We start from the raw sequence: 20,862 nt of genomic DNA, 5'->3' as shown, positions 1-20,862 counted from the left end.
TTTTTCCCAAGATCACACAGGAAATTAATCAAGGTGCCTAGATGAGACCCAGGTCACTTAACTCCCAGGCTATTATTCTTTGCATTTTTCTCATTTACTGTATGTTTCTTCCTCTAACAGTTCAAAGGAAACTCTAATTCCGTTAATAAGCATATGTTCCTACTTTGGCATTTTTAAAAAATCTAAAACCACCTCCTCTACCCTTTCCTTTCTGACTCTATAAGTCATTTGTATATTTTTCCAGGAAGGAGAATATGTGACCATAACTCACAGAAAAGGAAATAGCTGTACCTGGTGATCATGAACGTTTTCCCAATGGCTGGCTGGCTGGCTGGCTGGCTGGCTGGCAGGGTAATTGGAGCTTAAGTACTCAGTAGTTCTCCTAAGGGCACAACTAAGTCAATTTCCCTGACAAAGATGTGCTGACCTTCCAGCCATTCTTTCCATGTGATTCTCCTGATACGCCAAGTTCAGCACAGCTTCTTCTGTGTGACTTGAGGCTAGAACAAGGCTAGAACATAAACCCTAACCCTGTTTCCCACTGAGAAAGCAGGATGAACAGGGGTTCAGTCCCTAAAACTGCCCGCAGAGAAGCCATGGGGGTAATCAGAGGAACACAGATGGCCTTCAGGGACCTGAGGAAGGGATTTCCCTGTGCGTCCCCCCAACCCCCCCGGGGTGAGGAGGCTGAGCTGGGCTGTAAACACCGTGCCTGGTGCAGCCTGGGCTGTGCAGGCGGAAGGGACGGTGAGCGGCTCGCTCTGGGACGGGGGCTGTGTTAGCAGTCACTGACGGCCAGGCTTTTTAATGGAGCTTATCATTTGACAGCAACAGATGTCAGGTTCTAACAAATAACACGCTCTCTCTGAACTGTGCAGTTTGGAGAGGGTGCCTGCATGTCAGGCAGGTCTGGATCACCCCAATCTATGTTGCTCTCTCTTCTCAAAGGAAAAACAAACCAAATCCCTGGAAGATACTTTTCAGAATGATTGTCTTTGACAGTTCAAGATCCAATAATTCGGCTGGGCGCAGTGGCTCAGGCCTGTAATCCTAGCACTCTGGGAGGCTGAGGCAGGAGGATTGCTCAAGGTCAGGAGTTCAAAACCAGCCTGAGCAAGAGTGAGACTCCGTCTCTACTAAAAAAAAATAAAGAAATTAGCTGGACAACTAAAAATATATAGAAAAAATTAGCTGGGCATGGCGCATGCCTGTAGTCCCAGCTACTCAGGTTTGAGGTTGCTGTGAGCTAGGTTGACACCACGGCACTCCAGCCGGGGCAACAGAGTGAGACTCTGTCTCAGAAAAAAAAAAAGATCCAATAATTTTGTGTTATTTATTTGGTTTACTTTTCTCTTCATGGCTTTTACATTTCTAAACCCTTTGAGGAAAAAGCCCAGAGGGACGGGTGAGTTTGCTCAGACGGGAACCCAGCATGTGCGGCAAAGGCAGGCCTTGGCCACCTCAGCCATCCCTAATTCCTGTCCACTCACCAGCACTGGTTCCTTTATTGTCGTCTCATGGGACTCAGACTGCCCAAGCTATGCTGGCCTAGGCCTGGAAAATTCCCTTTTTCTTCCCGAGGGGAGTTCAGCTACGAGATTGGGATTTTTAAAAGGGAACTATTCCTAGGAAACGTAGGGCAAAAGAGAGGAAAAAAGAAAACCCATGAATCATAGCAACAGTTGGGCTTACAGGTCTGCCCCTAGATGGGCCCCTGCATGCCTGATCCTCACCTACCCCAGTGATCTGCCTTCTGCCAAACACCCTTCCTGCCCTAGAGCAGCTCAGGTCTGCGGCTGCTCCCTGCTGCAGGGGGGATGTGGGAGTGAGCATTTGCAGCTCGCTGGGCATCCCAGGAATACAGACATGAAGTGGAGGGACAGGTTGGGGTGAAGAGTGATCCAGGGAGACAGAGAGTGTTGAAAAAGTTTCTCCCTAACAGTGGACAGTGTCTGGATGAGGAGGATGAGAGGTGCAGTGTCCCAGGATTCCAAACTGGTGCCACCCAGGCTCTCTGGGCTGGCTCACCAAGTACAGGGACCTCAGAGAGAGGCCTGACTCTCCAGTGACATCTCAACAGAAACAAAGCATCATGTGAGCTGCCCCAAGGAGCCACCAACAGGGAGCAAAGAAGCAAGTGATTAATTCCTAGAGAAACAAACACACAAATGGATTCCTATTATAAGCACCAACGCTTTATGAACACCCCTTCCCCAGCCCTGTCTTGTCCCCAAAGAACTGACTGTGCTGCGAGGCACGCTGTTAGAACTGGGATTTCCACGCTGTGCTCCATGCGGGGCCAGGGGGCCAGAGGATTCTCAGTGGTCACGGTAGGGGGTAGAGATGGGAAGCAAATTGGGTGGGGACATCTACCTCCTTCTCTTGTATCGAGGGGAGGAGAACTATTTTTATCTGTTTTCTTTAGAGGAGTAATGCATGAGATTGGATTGAAGCATTTGGCAGCTAGTGAGAAGTTTGAAGAAAACAGTGTCTTTGAGAATACTAGAATATTAACAATGAAAAATAATTGAAATTGCCCAGAATATACAATTTAAAAAAAATTATCGAAAAAGAAAGTTATTCTGCAAAGACAACTAGATGATGAATTAAAAAAGTATGCATGGTGCAGAGGAACATATGGGAAATAATGGACTGCTTTGGGTTTGGATAGGTTTCTAAATAAGAAAATAACATTTTTTTCTGACCTTGAGGCAAGAGGGGAAACAACAAATGGTTTTAAGAGGCTTGTGATGAATTATTCCCATGTGTTGACTGAGAAACGATTTTTTGAAATATTCTTTTTTTTTTTTTTTTTTGAGACAGAGTCTCGCTTTGTTTTCCAGGCTAGAGTGAGTGCCGTGGCGTCAGCCTAGCTCACAGCAACCTCAAACTCCTGGGCTCAAGCGATCCTCCTGCCTCAGCCTCCCGAGTAGCTGGGACTACAGGCATGCGCCACCATGCCCGGCTAATTTTTTTATATATATATCAGTTGGCCAATTAATTTCTTTCTATTTATAGTAGAGACGGGGTCTCGCTCTTGCTCAGGCTGGTTTTGAACTCCTGACCTTGAGCAATCCACCCGCCTCGGCCTCCCAAGAGCTAGGATTACAGGCGTGAGCCACAGCGCCCGGCCGAAATATTCTTTAGTGATTCTATTTCTATAACAGATTTAATGTGTGACAAGCCGCTGCAGTAGGTGGTTTTGGGGTTAAATTATAATCTATGATCCTACTCAGGTCTTTAGGATCAACCTGATGCTTTATTACAATGAAATTCATGAAAAAGTCACTACATCTATTTAAAGATTTCTTGGACTAGAAAAGATTACAAAAAGTCATCTATTCAGTTCTTCTGGACATGTCTAAGCTATGTACAAGAGAGCAAGGTAACTAGTGGGTTAAAAAGTGTGAGAGTTTTATGTGGATTAAGCAACTGAAGGATGGCATTTTCCCACTTTTCAAACTTGTTGTGTTGGCACAAAGAAGATACAACCACAAGTGATAGCGGCCCATTAATGGGACAGCCTTGAACTATATGATCTCTGCCAAGTCACTGAGGTTGCGGGGAGGACTGTTTACTAGGGTACATATAAAAGCATCAATGTTGATTCTGCTACCTTTTAATTAAAAGTATCCTTTTTTCCTTCAGGGATGATGGCACTGATGGTTAACATTTATTGAACGCTCACCACATGCCAGACCCTGTGCTGAAAAATTCACCTATATCACCCCATGTAGAATTCGAACATTACTCAAGACTTTCTACTCATTGTATAGTCCTCAGGATTCTGAATATGATGGATTTCATTCTGGTAAGTAGGTTTTGTTATATGGCACAGATGATTTTAAGAAAGAGAAATTAACTGACTTTATCAAGTGGACCCTTTAAATCTGGGTCTAAATGTCAGAAACACGGAAATCAGAGATTTGAAATAGAAGGATTCAATGCACCACTGCTGGCTTGAAAATGGAGGGGCCCATGTGTCAGGGAATGTGGGTGGCCCCTAGTTGCTAAGAGTGTTCTCCAGTTGACGTCCAGTAAGGAAACAGGGATCTCAGTCCTACAACCACAAGGGTCTGAACTCTGCCGACATCCTAAATGGGCTTGCAACAGGAGCCTGAGCCTCAGGTGAGATTGTAGCTCCAGCCAACACTTTAATTTTAGTTGCCTGGGACCCTGAACAGAGATCCAGGCATCTTATGTGGGACTGCTAGCCACCCCAAACTGTGAGATTAATAATTTGTGATGTTGGCTGAGCGCAGTGGCTCATGCCTGTAATCCTAGCACTCTGGGAAGCTGAGGTGGGCAGATTGCTCGAGGTCAGGACTTCAAAACCAGCCTGAGCAAGAGCGAGACCCCGTCTCTACTATAAATAGAAAGAAATTAATTGGCCAACTAATATATATAGAAAAAATTAGCCAGGCATGGTGGTGCATGCCTGTAGTCCCAGCTACTTGGGAGGCTGAGGCAGCAGGATTGCTTGAGCCCAGGAGATTGAGGTTGCTGTGAGCTAGGCTGATGCCACGACACTCACTTTAGCCTGGGCAACAAAGTGAGACTCTGTCTCAAAAAAAAAAAAAAAAATTTGTGATGTTTTAAAATGGTAAATTTATGGTATTTTGTTAATCAGCAACACATAAAAAATCCTACCCCTTGTGTGATACTCATAATAACCCTCTAAAGTAGGTTTCACCATTTTATAGATAAGGAGACAAAGACTCAGATTATAAATTTGCTCAAAGTCACATAAGCTACTGGGTGGCAGAGACACGTTTAAATTCAGCTATGTTTTGACTTCAGGGTCAGTGCTCTTCATTGCCACATGCATTTCCTTTCGATGGATATTACTCAAGTGCCAGCAAGGCAGTCTTGGACAAATGGTAAAGAGAGTGGGGAACTGTGTCTGTTTGCCTGGATATGGATGTGCAGAAAGGTCGGAGTCCTGACTCTGAGTCCTCTGACCCATGCTGAGTCCTGACTCCACTAGAAGCCAGCTGTGTGCCCTTGGGAAAGTCAGGCAAGCCCTCTGAGCCTCAGTGTTTTTTTGTTTGTTTGTTTGTTTTGTTTTTTAAAATCTGTATGAAGGGCAGTAAGAATTTCTGCATTGCATCCCTCCCAGGGCTGCGCTAAGGATCCCATGAAGGTGTGAACGTGCACTGTAAATGAAGTCCACAGGGCAGGCAGAGGTGCAGGGATGTCATGGATGTGTAGTTTTCTTTTCTTGATCACTGTGAGTCTCAATGTTTTCTGCATATGGGTTGGATATGATCTCCCTGATGGCTTGTTTTGAGGAAGACATTTAAACATAAGTTTTTTTATTTTTTGAGAGAAAATGATTCCTTATCATCTTTATTTGGAAACTACAGAATGAGGTGGAATACATTTTTTCTTTCTTTTCATAATTCTTTAAAAGTCAGTTGGACTGTTAAAAGCAAAGGAAAAACATATGAACATAATAGCACAAAGTCTAATGGAAGATTATAAGAGAATTGCAATGTTTTGGGTTTTTACATTATATGTAAAACATTATAATATTAATTCATGGCAGTGTGTATAAGTGTGTATTTTTAGTATGTAAATGATTAAAAATGATACAAAGAGATATAGCTAAAAAGCCAGTAGAAGAGATAGAACAGTATACTAAAAATACTTGAATAATTGCAAGAATATAGGAAGAAAAGAGAGAATTAAAAAAAAACCCAACAAGATTGTAGGACTTACCAGCGAGCTTGTTAATTATATTAAATGTAAATAAATCAAACATTCTAATTTTTAATTGAGATTATTAAAAATGTCAGAGATTATCAGGCTAGATTAAAAAAACCAAGATCTACATAAGATTTCCTTGAAGTATAAAGACATAGATAGGATGACATAAAAAGGGTGAAAAAAATATACCATGCAAATAATATACAGAGGAAAGCTGTTGCAACTATTTTAATATCAAACAAAGCATTCATGTGAAAGAATATTACCAGAAGTAAAGAAAGTCATATCATAATGATAGAAGGGCCAATTTATCAAGAAGATACAATTTAAAATAGGAATATATCTAAAAACCAAAACTTCAAGATATAAAAGCAAAAATTTATAGAACTAAAGGGTGTAATAGATAATCCAAAATTCTAGGTGGAGATTTTAATACATCCTTTTAGTAACTAATATAATAAATAAACACAAAAAGGGACAATAAGGAGACAGAAGATTTGAATAATACTAAAAAGTAATTTAACTTACTTAATGTGCATATAGAATACCCAAGAACTGCAGGACACACATTCTTTTCAGGTTCACATAGAATATTTACCATGATAGACCACATGCTGATCTATAAAACAAGCCTCAACAAATTTTAAAGGCTTGAAATCATACAGATTATGATCTCTGACCAAAACAGAATTAAAGTAGAAATCAGTAACAATAAGATATCTAGAAAAATCCCCAAACACTTGAAATTCAAGCAGTACAATTATAAATAACCCATGGTTAAAAAAGAAATCACAAGGGAAATATGAAAATATTTCCAACAAAATGATAATGAAAAACAACATACAAAAATTTGAAGGATGCAGCTAAATCAATCCTTAGAGGGTAATTTTAGATTAAAAAAGAAGAAAGGATTAAAATCAATGACCTAAGCTTCCACTCTAAGAATCCTGAAAAGGAAGAAAAATTAAGCTGAAAATAAGTAGATGGAAAAAAATAATAAAAAGAATAAATTAATAAAATAGAAAACAAACCATGGATAAAATCAACAAAGCCAAAAGGTGCTTCTTTGAAGAGACTGGTAAAATCAATAACCCTCTAGCTAGACTGCTTTCAAAAGAGGGAGAGAAAAAAATATATAATCATTGGAAAGCAGTAAAGCTGTTAGCATATGACATGACTATTTATGTAAAAATAAAAATTATAAGAAATCTATTTTAAAAAAGCTATTTGACCTAAGTAGCAATAAGTGAATTTAGCAATGTTGCAGGACACTATGTGAATATAGAAAAATCATCTGTATTCCTATACACTAGCAATAAACAACTGGAAGATAAAATTTAAAAAATATAATTTATAATAAAAACAAAAACATTAAAAAATATTTAAGACTTCTATATTAAAATATTTAAAAAATTAAAGAGAGAGAAATTAAAGACCTAAGTAAAACCAGGTTCACTGATTAGAAGGTGGAATATTATAAAAATGTCAGTTCTTCCCTTGTTGATCAACAGATTCAATGCCATCCCAATCAAAATCGCAGCAGGTTTTTTTTGGAGGAGTGGCATGAGGTTGGAATTGGCAAATTGATTATAAAAATATATGGAAATACAAATAACCTAGAATAACTAAAACAATCTTTGAAAAAAGTTGGAGAATTATCCTTCCTGATTTCAAGAAATATTGGTATTAGTGTACAAATAGACAAACAGATCAATGAAATAGAATTGAGTATCTAGAAACAGACCCACTCATATGTGATCAACTGATTTTTGACAAAGGTCTGAAGGTAATTCAATGGGGAAAGAAAAGTCTTTTCAACAAATGGTGCTGGAATATCTCGATATATATATATAAAAATAGCATCACCCTCTACCTCATACCATACAAAAACGAATTTGAGATGGATCATAGACCTAAATGTCAAAGCAAAACTAAAGCTTCTATAGAATAATTTCTTCATGACCTTCTGGTATGCAAATAATTGAGGATACAAAAAGCATTAACTTAAAAAGAGAACATTGATATTAATAAAATAGATTTCATAAGAAATAAAAACTTTTTGCTCTTCAAAGACACTGTTAAGAAAATGAAAAGGCAAGCCACACAGACTAGGAGACAACACTCATGACACAGATATCTGACAAATATATAAAAAGCTCATATATAAAACTCATTAATAACAAGACTAAAAACCAAATTAAAAATAGGCAAGATTTTAGCCGGGCGCGGTGGCTCATGCCTGTAATCCTAGCTTTCTGGGAGGCTGAGGCGGGTGGATTGCTCGAGGTCGGGAGTTCGAAACCAGCCTGAGCAAGAGCGAGACCCCGTCTCTACTATAAATAGAAAGAAACTAATTGGCCAACTAATATATATAGAAAAAAAAAATTAGCCGGGCATGGTGGCTCATGCCTGTAGTCCCAGCTACTTGGGAGGCTGAGACAGAAGGATCTCTTGAGCCCAGGAGTTTGAGGTTGCTGTGAGCTAGGCTGACGCCATGGCACTCACTCTAGCCTAGGCAACAAAGCGAGACTCTGCCTCAAAAAAAAAAAAAAAAAAAAAAAAAAATAGGCAAGATTTGAACATACACTTCACAAAAGAAGATAAACCAATAATTACGTGAAAATGTGCTCAACATCATTAGTCATCAGGAAATGCAAATTAAGAACGTGAGGTATCACTTCATCCCCTCTAGAATTGCTAAAGTTACAGAGACTGACAATACCACGTGGTGGTAAGGGTGTAGAACAACCAGAGCCCTGGCATTTTGCTGGGCGGAGTATACACCCATACAACAACTTTGGGGAAAGTTTGTTAGTTTCTTAGAAAGTTAATCATATACATCCTCCACTTCCAGGTATTTACCCAAAGAAAGAAAAACACGGGTCTATAAAAAGGGTTGGTCAGATAAATTCTTTTCATAAAATTTCCCAAAATAACACAAATATCAATATACAAGTAAATGGATTAATAAATTATATTATAATCACATAATGGAATATTACTCAGCAGTAAGAACACAATGCTATAACAGATGAATCTTTAAAAATTACATTGAATGAAAGCAGAACACAAAAAGATAAGAAGTGTATCTAAAAGAGGAAAAACTAAGAAACAATGATAGAAATCAGAACAGTGTTGCCTTGGTGAAAAGACTTATTTGGAAAGGGGTATAAGGTAACTTTGTCAAAACTTTTCAAAAGGTATACTTAAAATCTGTCCACTCCATTGAATGTAAATTACACTGCAATAACAAAAAATATATATGCAAAGCCCTTGTCTTCAGAAAACTTAAAATAGTGAAGGAAACAAGACATATATGAAAATGCAAAAAAAAAAAAAATAATAATATAAAAGAGATTCTAAAGCAGTATGTGACCACAGTCGAACCAGACTGGGAAGAAGAGGGGAAACACCCGCTGTGAGTTAGAGTGGATGGGAAACCCCACATGGAAGGAGGTTGAAGGGTGAGCAGATCTGAGGGGGCAGAAGCTAAACCCCGGGGTCTTCCTTATGTTAACTCACTGGCTGACTCTTCACAGCAAGTCCATCCAACAGGGAGGAGTAAAGCCTGTTTTTACAGAGTGAAGTTCAGAGAGGCTAAGAGCTCTGCCCAAGGCTATAGAGCTTACAGGATTAGACTTTGACATAGGAATTGGGGCATGCGTGAACCCAAAGCTTATGCTCACCCAGTAAAGGGTATTTCACTTATAAGGGACAGAATTTGCTAGACAGCTGTGAGCAAGAAGCACATGTGGTAGGAAAAGCCCTGGTTAGTGCCAGGAAGTGTCCTTTCTGGGTTCACATGTTTAGAATTTTGCTCTACAGGAGGGAATAAACAGCTGATTCTACTCAAAGGGCTCTACTGCTGTTCATAAACCGTGAGAGTGTTTATGTCAGGGGCAGAGCTCCCCAACTGAATTATAGCCTTTTACACACTGTGTACATACAGCATTTTCACAGAACAAAGAAACAGGGCGTGTAAGGAATGCTACAGTTGACCTTTCTCTCTTTCCATCTTTCTCTCCAAACTTTTCCACCAGTCTCAGGCCTATACAGTGTAGGACAGGTTTTTTTTTCTTTTCATTTTTGGTTGTGTTTATCCATTACCTGGCCTTCTGACACAGCCCAGAGTACTCAGTTCAATTCAAGAAGGGAACTTTTAAACTATTTCTTCTTGCTAGCATGAGCTGCTAGCTTTCTCTTTTATTACATTTAAAATGGATCCATCTTTGCTACAGTAAAGCAGATTTTCGAACGTTACTTCAGATGTTTTCTTTAGACTGGTGTTAACGTAAAGCAAATGTCTCTTCAAGCTCTGAACCAATCTGTTAAGATAAACAGGCTTCACTTACGATATTCCTACACTGAAATCATGGGCTTGTGGTCTGCAACTTCTTAAAGACTCAATTCATACATGCTAAAATGTCTACTTAAGAAAAATGCACACATACACACACACGCACATACACACATACCAAGATAACTTTGCCATGGAAACCTCAAAGACATGTCTGGTTCAGCCTTCATAACACATACCACAAATAACGGCCCATCTTCCAGGAGCAGATCCGGTATACACACACGGAAAGCCCAGAAAATTAAACAACTGCAATACTTCAAACATAAAACTTACTTTACAAATCCTTTTTTTTTTCAGTTGTATTTCAAGATATGTAAGTCTTAATCATTATTATCAGTTATATTTGCATATGTTTGTTTCTTCCTTAAATAGAATTTCAGACTTGGGTGTCATGGATGAAAAAGGAAAATACATGGCACCCGAAGTTTCAGATAACAACTCTGGATTCCACAGACAAATCTGGTGCGGTCTGCATTTCCAGAAAAAGCCACTCTGTCATTATTTAAAAGAGTCCTGACCCTTCTATAAGTGAAGGTCTTGTACTATGGAAAAGTAGAGTCGAGGCCAGAAGGTCCCCTGGGAAGGAAAGGGGTCTAGGGGAGGGGGGGGGGAGAGAAAGAAGTCCTACTAATTGAGAACATCCCAAGTCTAGAAGGCCAGGCTTTGTTAGTAAGTACTTTAAAACTGTCAGAAGTTTGATATGATAAAGGCTTTATCTCCCCAGCTGAGCTGCAAATCCCATGAAGACATGGACACTTTCCAGTTTATTTATCATTATATCCTTAGCATAGAGCACGATGCCTGGAACATGGTAGATGCTTACTAAATATTGGATGAGCAAATGAAGAGGATGCTTAATAGTCTTCATTTTCGTGATTCTCTGGATCTGATCATCCTTCAGCTGGGATCACAGGTGTGAAGCATATGGCTGTTCCGAGTGATAAAGTAATAACCACATGCCACTCTGTAATTTATTTTTGGAAACTATGATTTTGATCCACTGCTACTTTAGTCTAGGAGTCCATGGTTCATAAAGACTGATGGTCCAGACACTAAAGTCTTACCTATAAAAAACACTCACTCAGCCTATTTCTGAATTTACCTGTCCTGTATGACTGAGCCGAGAGCTTTCTATACTGAGAAGTCTGTGAATAATCGTTGCCCCTAAACTCCAAATTCTAGCTAAACAAGAATGAGAGGTTTGTGAGCAATAATTGTACCTCCAAATTACAAATTCTAGCTAACTTCAACCTCTATGAAATCCCCAGCCTACTTCCATAAGAATTTTAATTGTTCTAAGCTATTTAATCAAGGACCCCGCAGGTCCTACTTTGGGCAATGGCTGTGCAATGTATTACAGAGATGTAATGAGGTGTATAATTCAAAGAGATTCAATTCCATATGAGAAAGTAGCTACTGGATCCATGTATTGACTATTAAGCAAAAATTCTATTTGTTTACTGTTACCTGAAATTTTTATTTTTTTAAAAAACATAAAAGTAGTTGCCAATATTTTCATCACTGTCACCATTTATCTACAACTTGAACTCCTGTTTAGTATTCTTCTCTAATCTAAATAGAGATGTGGATTTCTGATAAATTCTACAGTATATTTTTTAAAAAATCAGTCAGCAGTCATGGCTAATTTTAGACACCAACAGAAATAGTAGGAAAAGGAAACACTTTCAGATATAGGTCAGCTTCTTCCTGATTAGGCTACAAAGGCCCAAGTAGTAAATATTTTTGGTTTTGAAGCCCATATGCTCTCTGTTGCAACTATACACTCTGTTACTGTAGTGTGAAAGCATCCATAGATATGTAAAGAAATGGGTATGGCTTTGTTTCAGTAGAACTTTATTTACAAAAATAGGCACAAGGCGGGATTTAAGCCTGTGGGCAATAGCTTGCCAACCCCTGGACTAGAGAAACCCAATGTTCCTATCTGTAGGAAATAACAAAGGATTCACTTACTTTGCTCTTTTGGCCATTTCATTTCCATCCCATCTGGGGCTGTATGGATAATTCTTTTGGGCCTGGGAGTAAAGTTGTCCGCTGTTGGTAAAGTGATAGACGGATTGAAATGTGAGAGTTGGTTGGTCTCGAGGAAAAAACAAGGGCAGGTCAACTGCAAAGACAGAAGAAAGGAAAACAAAGTTAGTGCGTAAACACATCTTAAGATACTTTTTTGGCTAAATCAGAATGTTGGGTACAAAACCACAAAGACTGGTTGAGGCTTGGAATAAAGGTATAGTGTGGAGAGAAAGACCAAAAAATACAAGGTGTCTTCCCTGCCTTCAAGGAGTTTATACTCTATTCATAGAGGCAAATCACAAATGAAAGAAAAGGTAATCAATACAAGGCATGATGTGTGGGTGCTGGAAGAAGTCTATGAGATGGTCACAAAAACTTAGGGCAGAAGTATGACCGGACACGGCAGCCATCTGATCTTCCCCTCTGGCACCTACTTTGTCCAGTGTTCCATAGCAGAGTTAGTTGTTACATCTGTTTTAAGTCTCTATTATAGCATAAACTCTTCAAGGGTTGGGCAGTGTCTTCCTCAACTCTAACACTACAGAGGAAGTCGGAGGGAGGCTGTTTTCAAGAATGGATTTAGAAAAGGGATAAAGAGGACAGGTGATTATCTTTCTATTTTACAGAATATGGCAACTGGACTGCCAGAAAAAATAGTTATCGCTCTACTTCCAATCAAGCAGTGAATTTTGATACTCAGCAGTTTCAATTTTTTCCATATGCATTACCACATATATTTATATCTACTAAATCAGTGGGAGTTCCTTAATGGAATGCAACAGAGACTAATCTGAGCACCAAATATGTCTGCTGTGATAGTACAGGCTGACTCTAATCCTTGCTGTTAAATGTGTATTATGTGCTTTCTCTTTTCATTTTGGGTTTTTTTTTTTTTAACTCAATTTTAAAAAATAAAACGACTTGCTATTTTTAGTTGAGCAAACCATCATTAAAAATACAGATTGTTTCAATAGCACATTCTTAAAGGTATATAATGTGTGTTTGTGTGAATGTTATCCACTTCTAGGACAAAGAACAGAAACATTATCAAAAATAACAAGAAAAATGTGCATAGAATTTTCTAGCTTTACAGAATAACTTTTACATACTTTATCTAATTTGTTAGTTATAACTCCATGGAAGAGACATTACTTTTTTTTTTTTTTTTACTGTTATTTTCATTTATTTTATGTTGCATCTATTCCCGTGCCATAAGTTTTTGTTTCTTCAGTTTCTTCTGGGATATCTTTTTCTTCTGTGCAACCTCCTCTTCTGGTTTTGGAACAATCTGTTCCTTTTCAGTGAGGATCATCCCGATGTGGCAGGGGAAGCTCATGTATGGATTAATCCGACCATGAGCTCTGTTAAGTTCCGCGACGCATCTTGGGTGCTTTGTTCACCTGGATATGCTCAATGACCAGAGAATGTACATCCAAACCCTTAAGTTCAGCATTATTCTCTGCATTTTTAAGCATATGCAGCAAAAATTCAGCAGTCTTTTTGGGCCACCGCCCCTGTGTCCAGCCCCACTGTTTGGCCTGGGCACACCTACCAACTCCACCATTGTAACGTCTGAATGGTACACATTGTTTCTTTAAAGTGACATCTTTCAGATACTTGGTGGCTTTTTGTATATGCATACCACTGATGGCCTGGGCAGTTTCACGAGTGTTCTTGAAGTGAACAAGAAGATTTAAACCTCTTGACTTGCATGATTTTGTGGGGTTTTCTGGGTCAAGTGAATAGCGAACCATTTTCACAAATCACCTCAGGCCGCTTGAGGGGAAGAGCGAGACATTACTTTTTAACATTTGCATTTAACAGATGAGCGAACCTGAGACTCCAAGAGATTTACAACTTGCTCATGCCATAGATGGGCAAGGGCAAGACTCAAATCTAGTCCCATGACTCAAATGCTGGGCTCCTACTATGCCACATTGCTTCCTCCTGTGTTAATGTACACTGGTATAACCTGCTTAGAACTCACTATGCCATAATTGCAATTTAGTAAGCTAAAGTTTCCACTGTGAAGGATGTATGAGGTTCATTTTTTTGGCTAAATGAGGCAGGTATATTCATAATATATATACTAGATAGTTATATGTCTATCATCATCCCGGTCTGGGGTGACATTCAACTTGGACTAGGATCTCTAAGCACCCAATATGATTTCTTGAAGGAACAGTTAGGTTCCTAGCAAACTTTAAAAAAAGAAAAACCAACAAAAAACCCCAAGACACAAAACCTGTCCAGTTGGAAGGGCCTCTTAGACCACTGAGTACACTTGACTCTGATGATGTGTGACTCAGTGCTGCAGGGGGTTTCTACAGATGAATCACACGACAACCAGAGAAAAGGGGCAAGATTTTGAATGTCCACTCTTTAGTCATATTTCTCAAGCACCACAATAAGGCAGCCTCAATACATGTCTATTTGTGCCAAAGCAGAAATTTCATAACATATAGGCACAATAAAAAATATAAAAAAGACTAATTCAAATTATAAATAATTCAATTCAAAAAACCCTTTTGAATTCATTCTTATTACAAACCGCATGATCTGTACTATCTTCAGTCACTTTGAACAAATATTACTTTCTAAAATTAATTTTATATCTTTTCTGATTACTCATTTCATTTCCTCTGATTGATTTTAGAAAAAAATGCCTATTCACATATACTTTAATCTGACTTCAATTCTTTTCATATTACGTACAAGTTTCCAAATATAAAATAACATTCAGATTAACCTCCAAAATGATCACTACCAGCAAAAGAGTAATTAACATGCAAGCTTCCCTACAAAAAAGTAACAATTTTAAATAATAAAATCCAATGGCAATAATTTATAAATGTAAAGTAAATATAGTTATTGCTTAGTATCAAAAGGAATGCAGATAATACCACCAGCTATGTGATTCTCAAGCCACTGGCTTTTTTTGGGCTTTGGAATGCATTATATTTTTTGTTCTTCTTATTTAGTTTTGTAGAAAATGTGTTACTGGTATTAGTATTTTGATATGCTGAAAAATGATTTTCCCTTCTATTTTTGTACAGTCTTCTTTCACCCCCTAACTGCCCAATTAGCAAGAGAAACAACTCAAAATGTGAATGTAATTTATTTACTTAGGCAAGTGAGTTCTAATTAAAAAAAAAAAGGCAGCAAGCTATATGCTGATATACCATGATCCCCCCAAAAGCACTGATTACATGATTATTTCACCACGGAAATTTATCTAACAAAGTGGAACTGAAGTCAATATTAAACTTTGAATATTTTCTCTATGTACACAGTAACTGGATTGTCAGGGGAACAGGAATGGTCAGAGTACTGAAGAGATAAAATTGGTAATTCACATGTTAATTCACATATGAGCAAGTAAAATTTTAAAAATACAAATGTCTTGTTCAACTTAACTAAGTTGTACCCTGTCTTTATTAGTCAATAGTTGACAAAAGGATGGCTTCTTTAAAAATGTTCTATGCATAAGAATGAGTTAAAAACTAAAATATTTATAAGAAATACTTTACATTTTTCTTATAAGGATGATTTGAATGGTAAAAATTAGTCAAGATTTAAAAAAAAAAAAAACTTGTTTTCCTTATCCCCAAATGTTACTGTCACTTAACTTTTGCCTACAGGTTAACTCATGATTTTCTGATGCATAGTAAAATAATTACTTTTAGCCTTCAAACAGCCAACTTGCTCTGAAGGAACCTCTTGGGTTCTATGCAATTTGGGCTCATAATTTCCGCTATATCAAAATTGAACACTTTAACCATTTGTTTTCTTAGAATGTACTGGCCCAGGATTGATTCCTGGAGCAAAAACATTCCATTTGGTTCAGTTACATATTGCCAGTATTGTTTTGACAACTGCTTCTTATTTCCTTCTTCCTGTATACAGAGACTGAATTTTGGTTAGCTCTCTATCCACAGAAAGGATGGTCCTCATTTACTTACAAGAACTTCAATAACCATTTCTGAAGCATTACTTTCTTCAAGAACTTGTTGAGACCAGGCACAGTGTGCTCACGCTTGTAATCCTAGCACTTTGGGAGGCTGAGGCAGGAGGACTGCTTAAGGCCAGTAGTTTGAGATCAGCCTGGGCAACATAGCAAGACCCTATTCTCTACAAAAAAAATTTTAAAAATTAGCCTGGTGTGGTGGCATGCACCTGTAGTCCCAGCTACTCAGGAAGCTGAGGTGGGAGGATTACTTGAGTCCAAGAAATTGAGGCTGCAATGAGCTATGATGACACCACTGCACTCTAGCCTGGGTGACAGAGCAAGACCCTGTCTCTTAAAAAAAAAAAAAAGAACTTGTTGAAACAAGTTAAATCAAACACTTCTAATTCTGCAAAAACCAGGCAGTTCACAGGACTCATTCACAGGGCTCTGAACTTGTGGGAGAAGGCAGGAATAATTAAGTTCCACACCAGTTTGCCTCATTCTGGACAGTCATTGCAGTGACGAGTTCTAGTGGGCACAGTCCCAGACCCAGAGGTGCTCTCCAGGCATTAGCCAACCATGCAGCTTTGGGAAGAAGCTGAACACTGAACCATGCTGCCTCCCTCTGATCCATGGTGAGGTTCCTTCCAGTGGATGGCCACAGTCTTACCCTTCCTAGCAAACAAGCTTACCTGCCCTTAAATGCCCACCTTTCACCACAGGAAGACTCCAGTAAAGTAGTATCCAAGTTCATAAGACTCTAAAAAATGCCTTACTGCTCCAAAAACCTCAATGATGAAAAAATGACATTGAAATAGCCAAAAGAAATGCCACACTGTACATGGGATTCACAGGACAGCTTGTCAGACACTCAGAACATTTCAGGCAGAGTTCTAACAACTTTGGTTATATGACTTTTCCAGAAAAAACAAAACATATCTATTAATAATTACAGCAAGATGAGTATAAGGCACATTAAGAGCAAGCAGTGATAACTAGTAGTCTGGCACAAAGGAAGGGGACAATAAAATAAATAAAAGCAGAATTAGGAGGGCTGAAAGAATTCCAGTCTGGGGCCATTCAGTGCAGGAACAAAACACTCTATGTATCCGAATCATCCCTCAAGCTATCACCATACAGTAAGTGACGTTCACCTCCACTCTTGCTAGCTGAGGCAGACACTCAATTGCCTACCCAACAGCCATTCTCCTGGGTTCTTTATTATGGGCACAGCCCTCCTCCCACTCCAGAGCCTGCAGGTGCTGGATATTCACTCTCTTAGCCTTCCATAAAACCAAGACATGGAAATGTGACTCAGTCCTGCCAATGGGACCTGAGAGGAAGTTAGCGAGGGGTCTTCTGAGAAATATTTTCCTCTCTGATTTAAGACATGTGTCAGGAGAAGCCCCCATTTCATTCTTGCCTTAGATCTTCTCACATGAGGTCTCGAGGCTTGCGGTGGTGGCACCCATCTTGTGACCATGAGGGAGGGTCAGTCTGGCATCACCGAGCTGCACTGATCACCCTGCAACTGCCCAGCTCTGGTTTTCTTGTAATGGGAGATGATTACAATTCTCTACTGATTATAAGTCTTTATTATTTAAACCTCTTCCAGCCAAAGGCATCTAAGGAAATGTTATTCATATTTCTTGAAACTTCTGTTCAAGAAGGCAGGATAATTGTATAATCTATTTCAGAAATATTTCTACTAAGCATGGTTAAAAAAACATTCAAGGCACATAAATAGGAAAGTTTTGGTTGTCTGGAAAATTCAGTTTTGTGGGACAGTTCAAGCCTTGAAAATGCCAAACAAATCAGGGGCTAACCATAACTGCTTCCCTAGGAATCACATCATCAAATATTTTCATCATTATTCACAAATCGACCATTATTTCATTTCTTCAAACCTTCCAAGCTATATATTTCTGTGCTTCTCCCCTTGTGCTCATGGGTTAGCAGGGAAGCTACTCAGGGATTCACTTTGCGGTGGTTATGGTGAAACCCCCATTTCCAGTCTTCTCAGGCCTCTCCAGTTCCTCAAAGCCTCATTATGGAACAGTTTTAACCTCTGGTTAAACTTACTATAAACTCACCCTCCAATGATGATTCCATTTGAGGTTGATTATTCCCAAGAGCAGTTTGTGCACATCTCATTCCCAGGCTATCCCCACAACCAATGCGAGAAGGCTGCCATTTATTTACTGCCACCCCACATCTTACTAACTAGACGCTAAACCTTTGAGACACATGGATTCCAACCACTGGAAAATTAACAATGTGTATCCAAAATATTCACCTACAAGAAATATAAAAGTAATGTTTTCCAGTTCAGAAGTATCCCTATTTAAGGCATTAAAAATCAAAATCAAAATACCTTTATCAACACTGCCTTTCATTTAAGTGACAGGGAATACTAAATATTAACCAGATTTTGTTAAACTGGTTTTACTTTTCACTGGTTTAAACTGGTTTCACATTTTCATTATCTTTTGTGTGATTTGATCATGTAAACAGGTTACCTTGGGGTTTTATTATTACCAAACTGAAGCCTGAAGTTTCTTGAATTTTACTATGTATGCTAAAAAATCCTATTATGGAAGGAGACAGCATGTTATGTCCATGGAGTCAGATAAAAAGGGGTTCAAATCCTGGCCCCACAATTAATTAGTGGTTAAATCACAGGCAAAATATTTCATTCTTTGAATCTGATTTTCTCATCTGCAAAATGAGGATACGAATTCCTATCTCGTAGCATGTGTTGAAACGGTTAAACAAAAACTGAGCAGGTGTTCCATGTAAAATGTAAACTTTCTGGTCCCTATAGTATAAGACTTCAGGTGCTTCAATTTTAACTATTTTGTTGAAAATCTTTCTAAACTTTGTACATACCTTTACATCTCAGCAAATAGGACATACTGAAAATAAATTAGTCTTTTCTTTATGACAGAGGATACATTAAAAATCATTAGACATGAAGGCCTCAAGTGTTAAGGAAGCCTTAGCTTGCTATTTCACAAATGCATCCTACTTAAGAGTCTACACTCCCCAAACTTCTGATTTCTGAAAATGCACCTCAAGTGATTTTGATGTGCCTCCTAGGCAGGAAATACTGCAGAGAACTGTGAGCTCCTTAAGTGCAGGGGCTGTGAATTAGTTATTTCAGTATTACAGTACTTAGCACAGTGTGTGACACGTGAGAGACGCTGAATATAAATGCTTATTGAACTGTAGGAAAGGAATGTATAAGGGAAATACAAATTAAAACCTCAATGAGATTCCATGTCATACCTGTTAGATTGACAAAAATTTAAAAACCAGACAATACCCGGTGTTGTCAAGGCTTTGGAGCACAGGGAATTCCCAGTACAGTAAGAGTGAAGAGGCACATCCTCCATGACTCAGCAATTCCATGCCTAAGAAACTGCACAAGTGCATAAGAAGATGATAGGAGAAGGACTGCTGTAGCGTTGTTTGTGACAACAGAAATTAGAAACATCTTACATGTCCATCAACAGGAGACTGGATAAATAGACTGTGACATATTCTTTCAATGAAAATACCTTATAAGTTGTTTAAATGAATGAACAAGAGCTACATGTACCAATATACATGAATCTCGAGGACATAATGTTCATTGAAAAAAGCAAGTTACAGGTGAATACTGTTCAATATATACATATACATTTCAAAACCATGCATATATCATTACACATTATTTATGAATATCTATGTACCAAAAGTATAAAAACATGCATGGGAAAGATATATACCAAAATAAGGCCAGTGGTTACCTCTGCAGGTTAGGGAGAAGGAGAGAAGGATGGGAATATATCAGTGAGGGATACTTGGACGGCTTTGACTCAATTGCTAGTGGCTCTCTTTTAAAAACTCAGAAGTAATTACTGCAAAGCATTAAGATTTGATTATGGTGGGTACATGAGTATTTGTTTTTGTACTCTCTGTACACTGTTTAAGCTTTAAATAGTCATAATTTTAAAAAGTTTTAAAAAGCAAAGACATTAATATTCACAGCAGCAGAAAACAATCAGTATGATTCCATTTATATAAGTTCAAAAATAGAAAAAAATAAGTGATATATTGTTTATGGACAAATAGTAGGTGGTAAAGCTATCAAGAAAGTCAACAGAGTGGTTAACATAAAGTTCAGGGTAGTGGTTACTTCAGGGAGAGACACTCATAGAGCTTCTAAGACACTTGCACTATTCCTATTTCTTAAGTTGGGTGGTGTTTTATATGATCTTTGTGTGTGTGTATATATATTCAAATAAATATTAATTTAAAAAATGGGAGCATTTATAAAACTAAGAGGGTCAGAAAAACTGAATGGTATTCAAGAAAAAAAAAGTGGTAGAATGATAGGAAGAATGAAGGTTTCCATGCCCTTGGACATGGTCTCAAGAAGAGACCTGAAAAGGTAAAGAAGCCACTGCAGTTAAGCACACTAAAGTGACGGCTGAGGCACACACATGGTGTATGTGCAAAGGAAAAGGGAGCCCTGCCTGAGGTTCAAGCTTTGCAGAGGAGAAAAACTTTGAGTTGGTTCTAGAAGGTTAAAAGTTGAATTAGAACTAGAGTCTGGGGAATATTTCATAGAAAGGGAAGGTGATACTGTGTAGACATAACAATTTTCCACTTTTTATTTGGCTCTTTTGGTATCATATATAGTCAACGCAGAGAAAGCCACAATTTGCCCTATTTTACCAATCCTGTTTTCCTTCCCACTACTCTACTGACTTTGCATATGTGAAGAGACATGGGTGACACAAAGATGAAAGCAGCTGATGCTGGCCTT

General features: G+C 38.4%; 1 protein-coding gene across 2 annotated transcripts in view; it reads right to left on the bottom strand.

Annotated features, from left to right (window-relative positions):
* Positions 1-20,862, bottom strand: part of BABAM2 (BRISC and BRCA1 A complex member 2) — a 398,861-nt gene that overhangs the window by 22,762 nt on the left and 355,237 nt on the right. For both annotated transcript variants that reach the window (XM_012788308.2, XM_076000639.1), the window contains exon 11: positions 12,041-12,194. In XM_012788308.2, the coding sequence (XP_012643762.1) occupies positions 12,041-12,194 (154 nt within the window). The remainder of the gene's footprint in view (positions 1-12,040; positions 12,195-20,862) is intronic.

This window comes from Microcebus murinus, chromosome 3, assembly GCF_040939455.1.
Source record: "Microcebus murinus isolate Inina chromosome 3, M.murinus_Inina_mat1.0, whole genome shotgun sequence".
Lineage (NCBI taxonomy): Eukaryota > Metazoa > Chordata > Mammalia > Primates > Cheirogaleidae > Microcebus > Microcebus murinus.
This window is presented reverse-complemented; position numbering and strand designations above follow the sequence as displayed.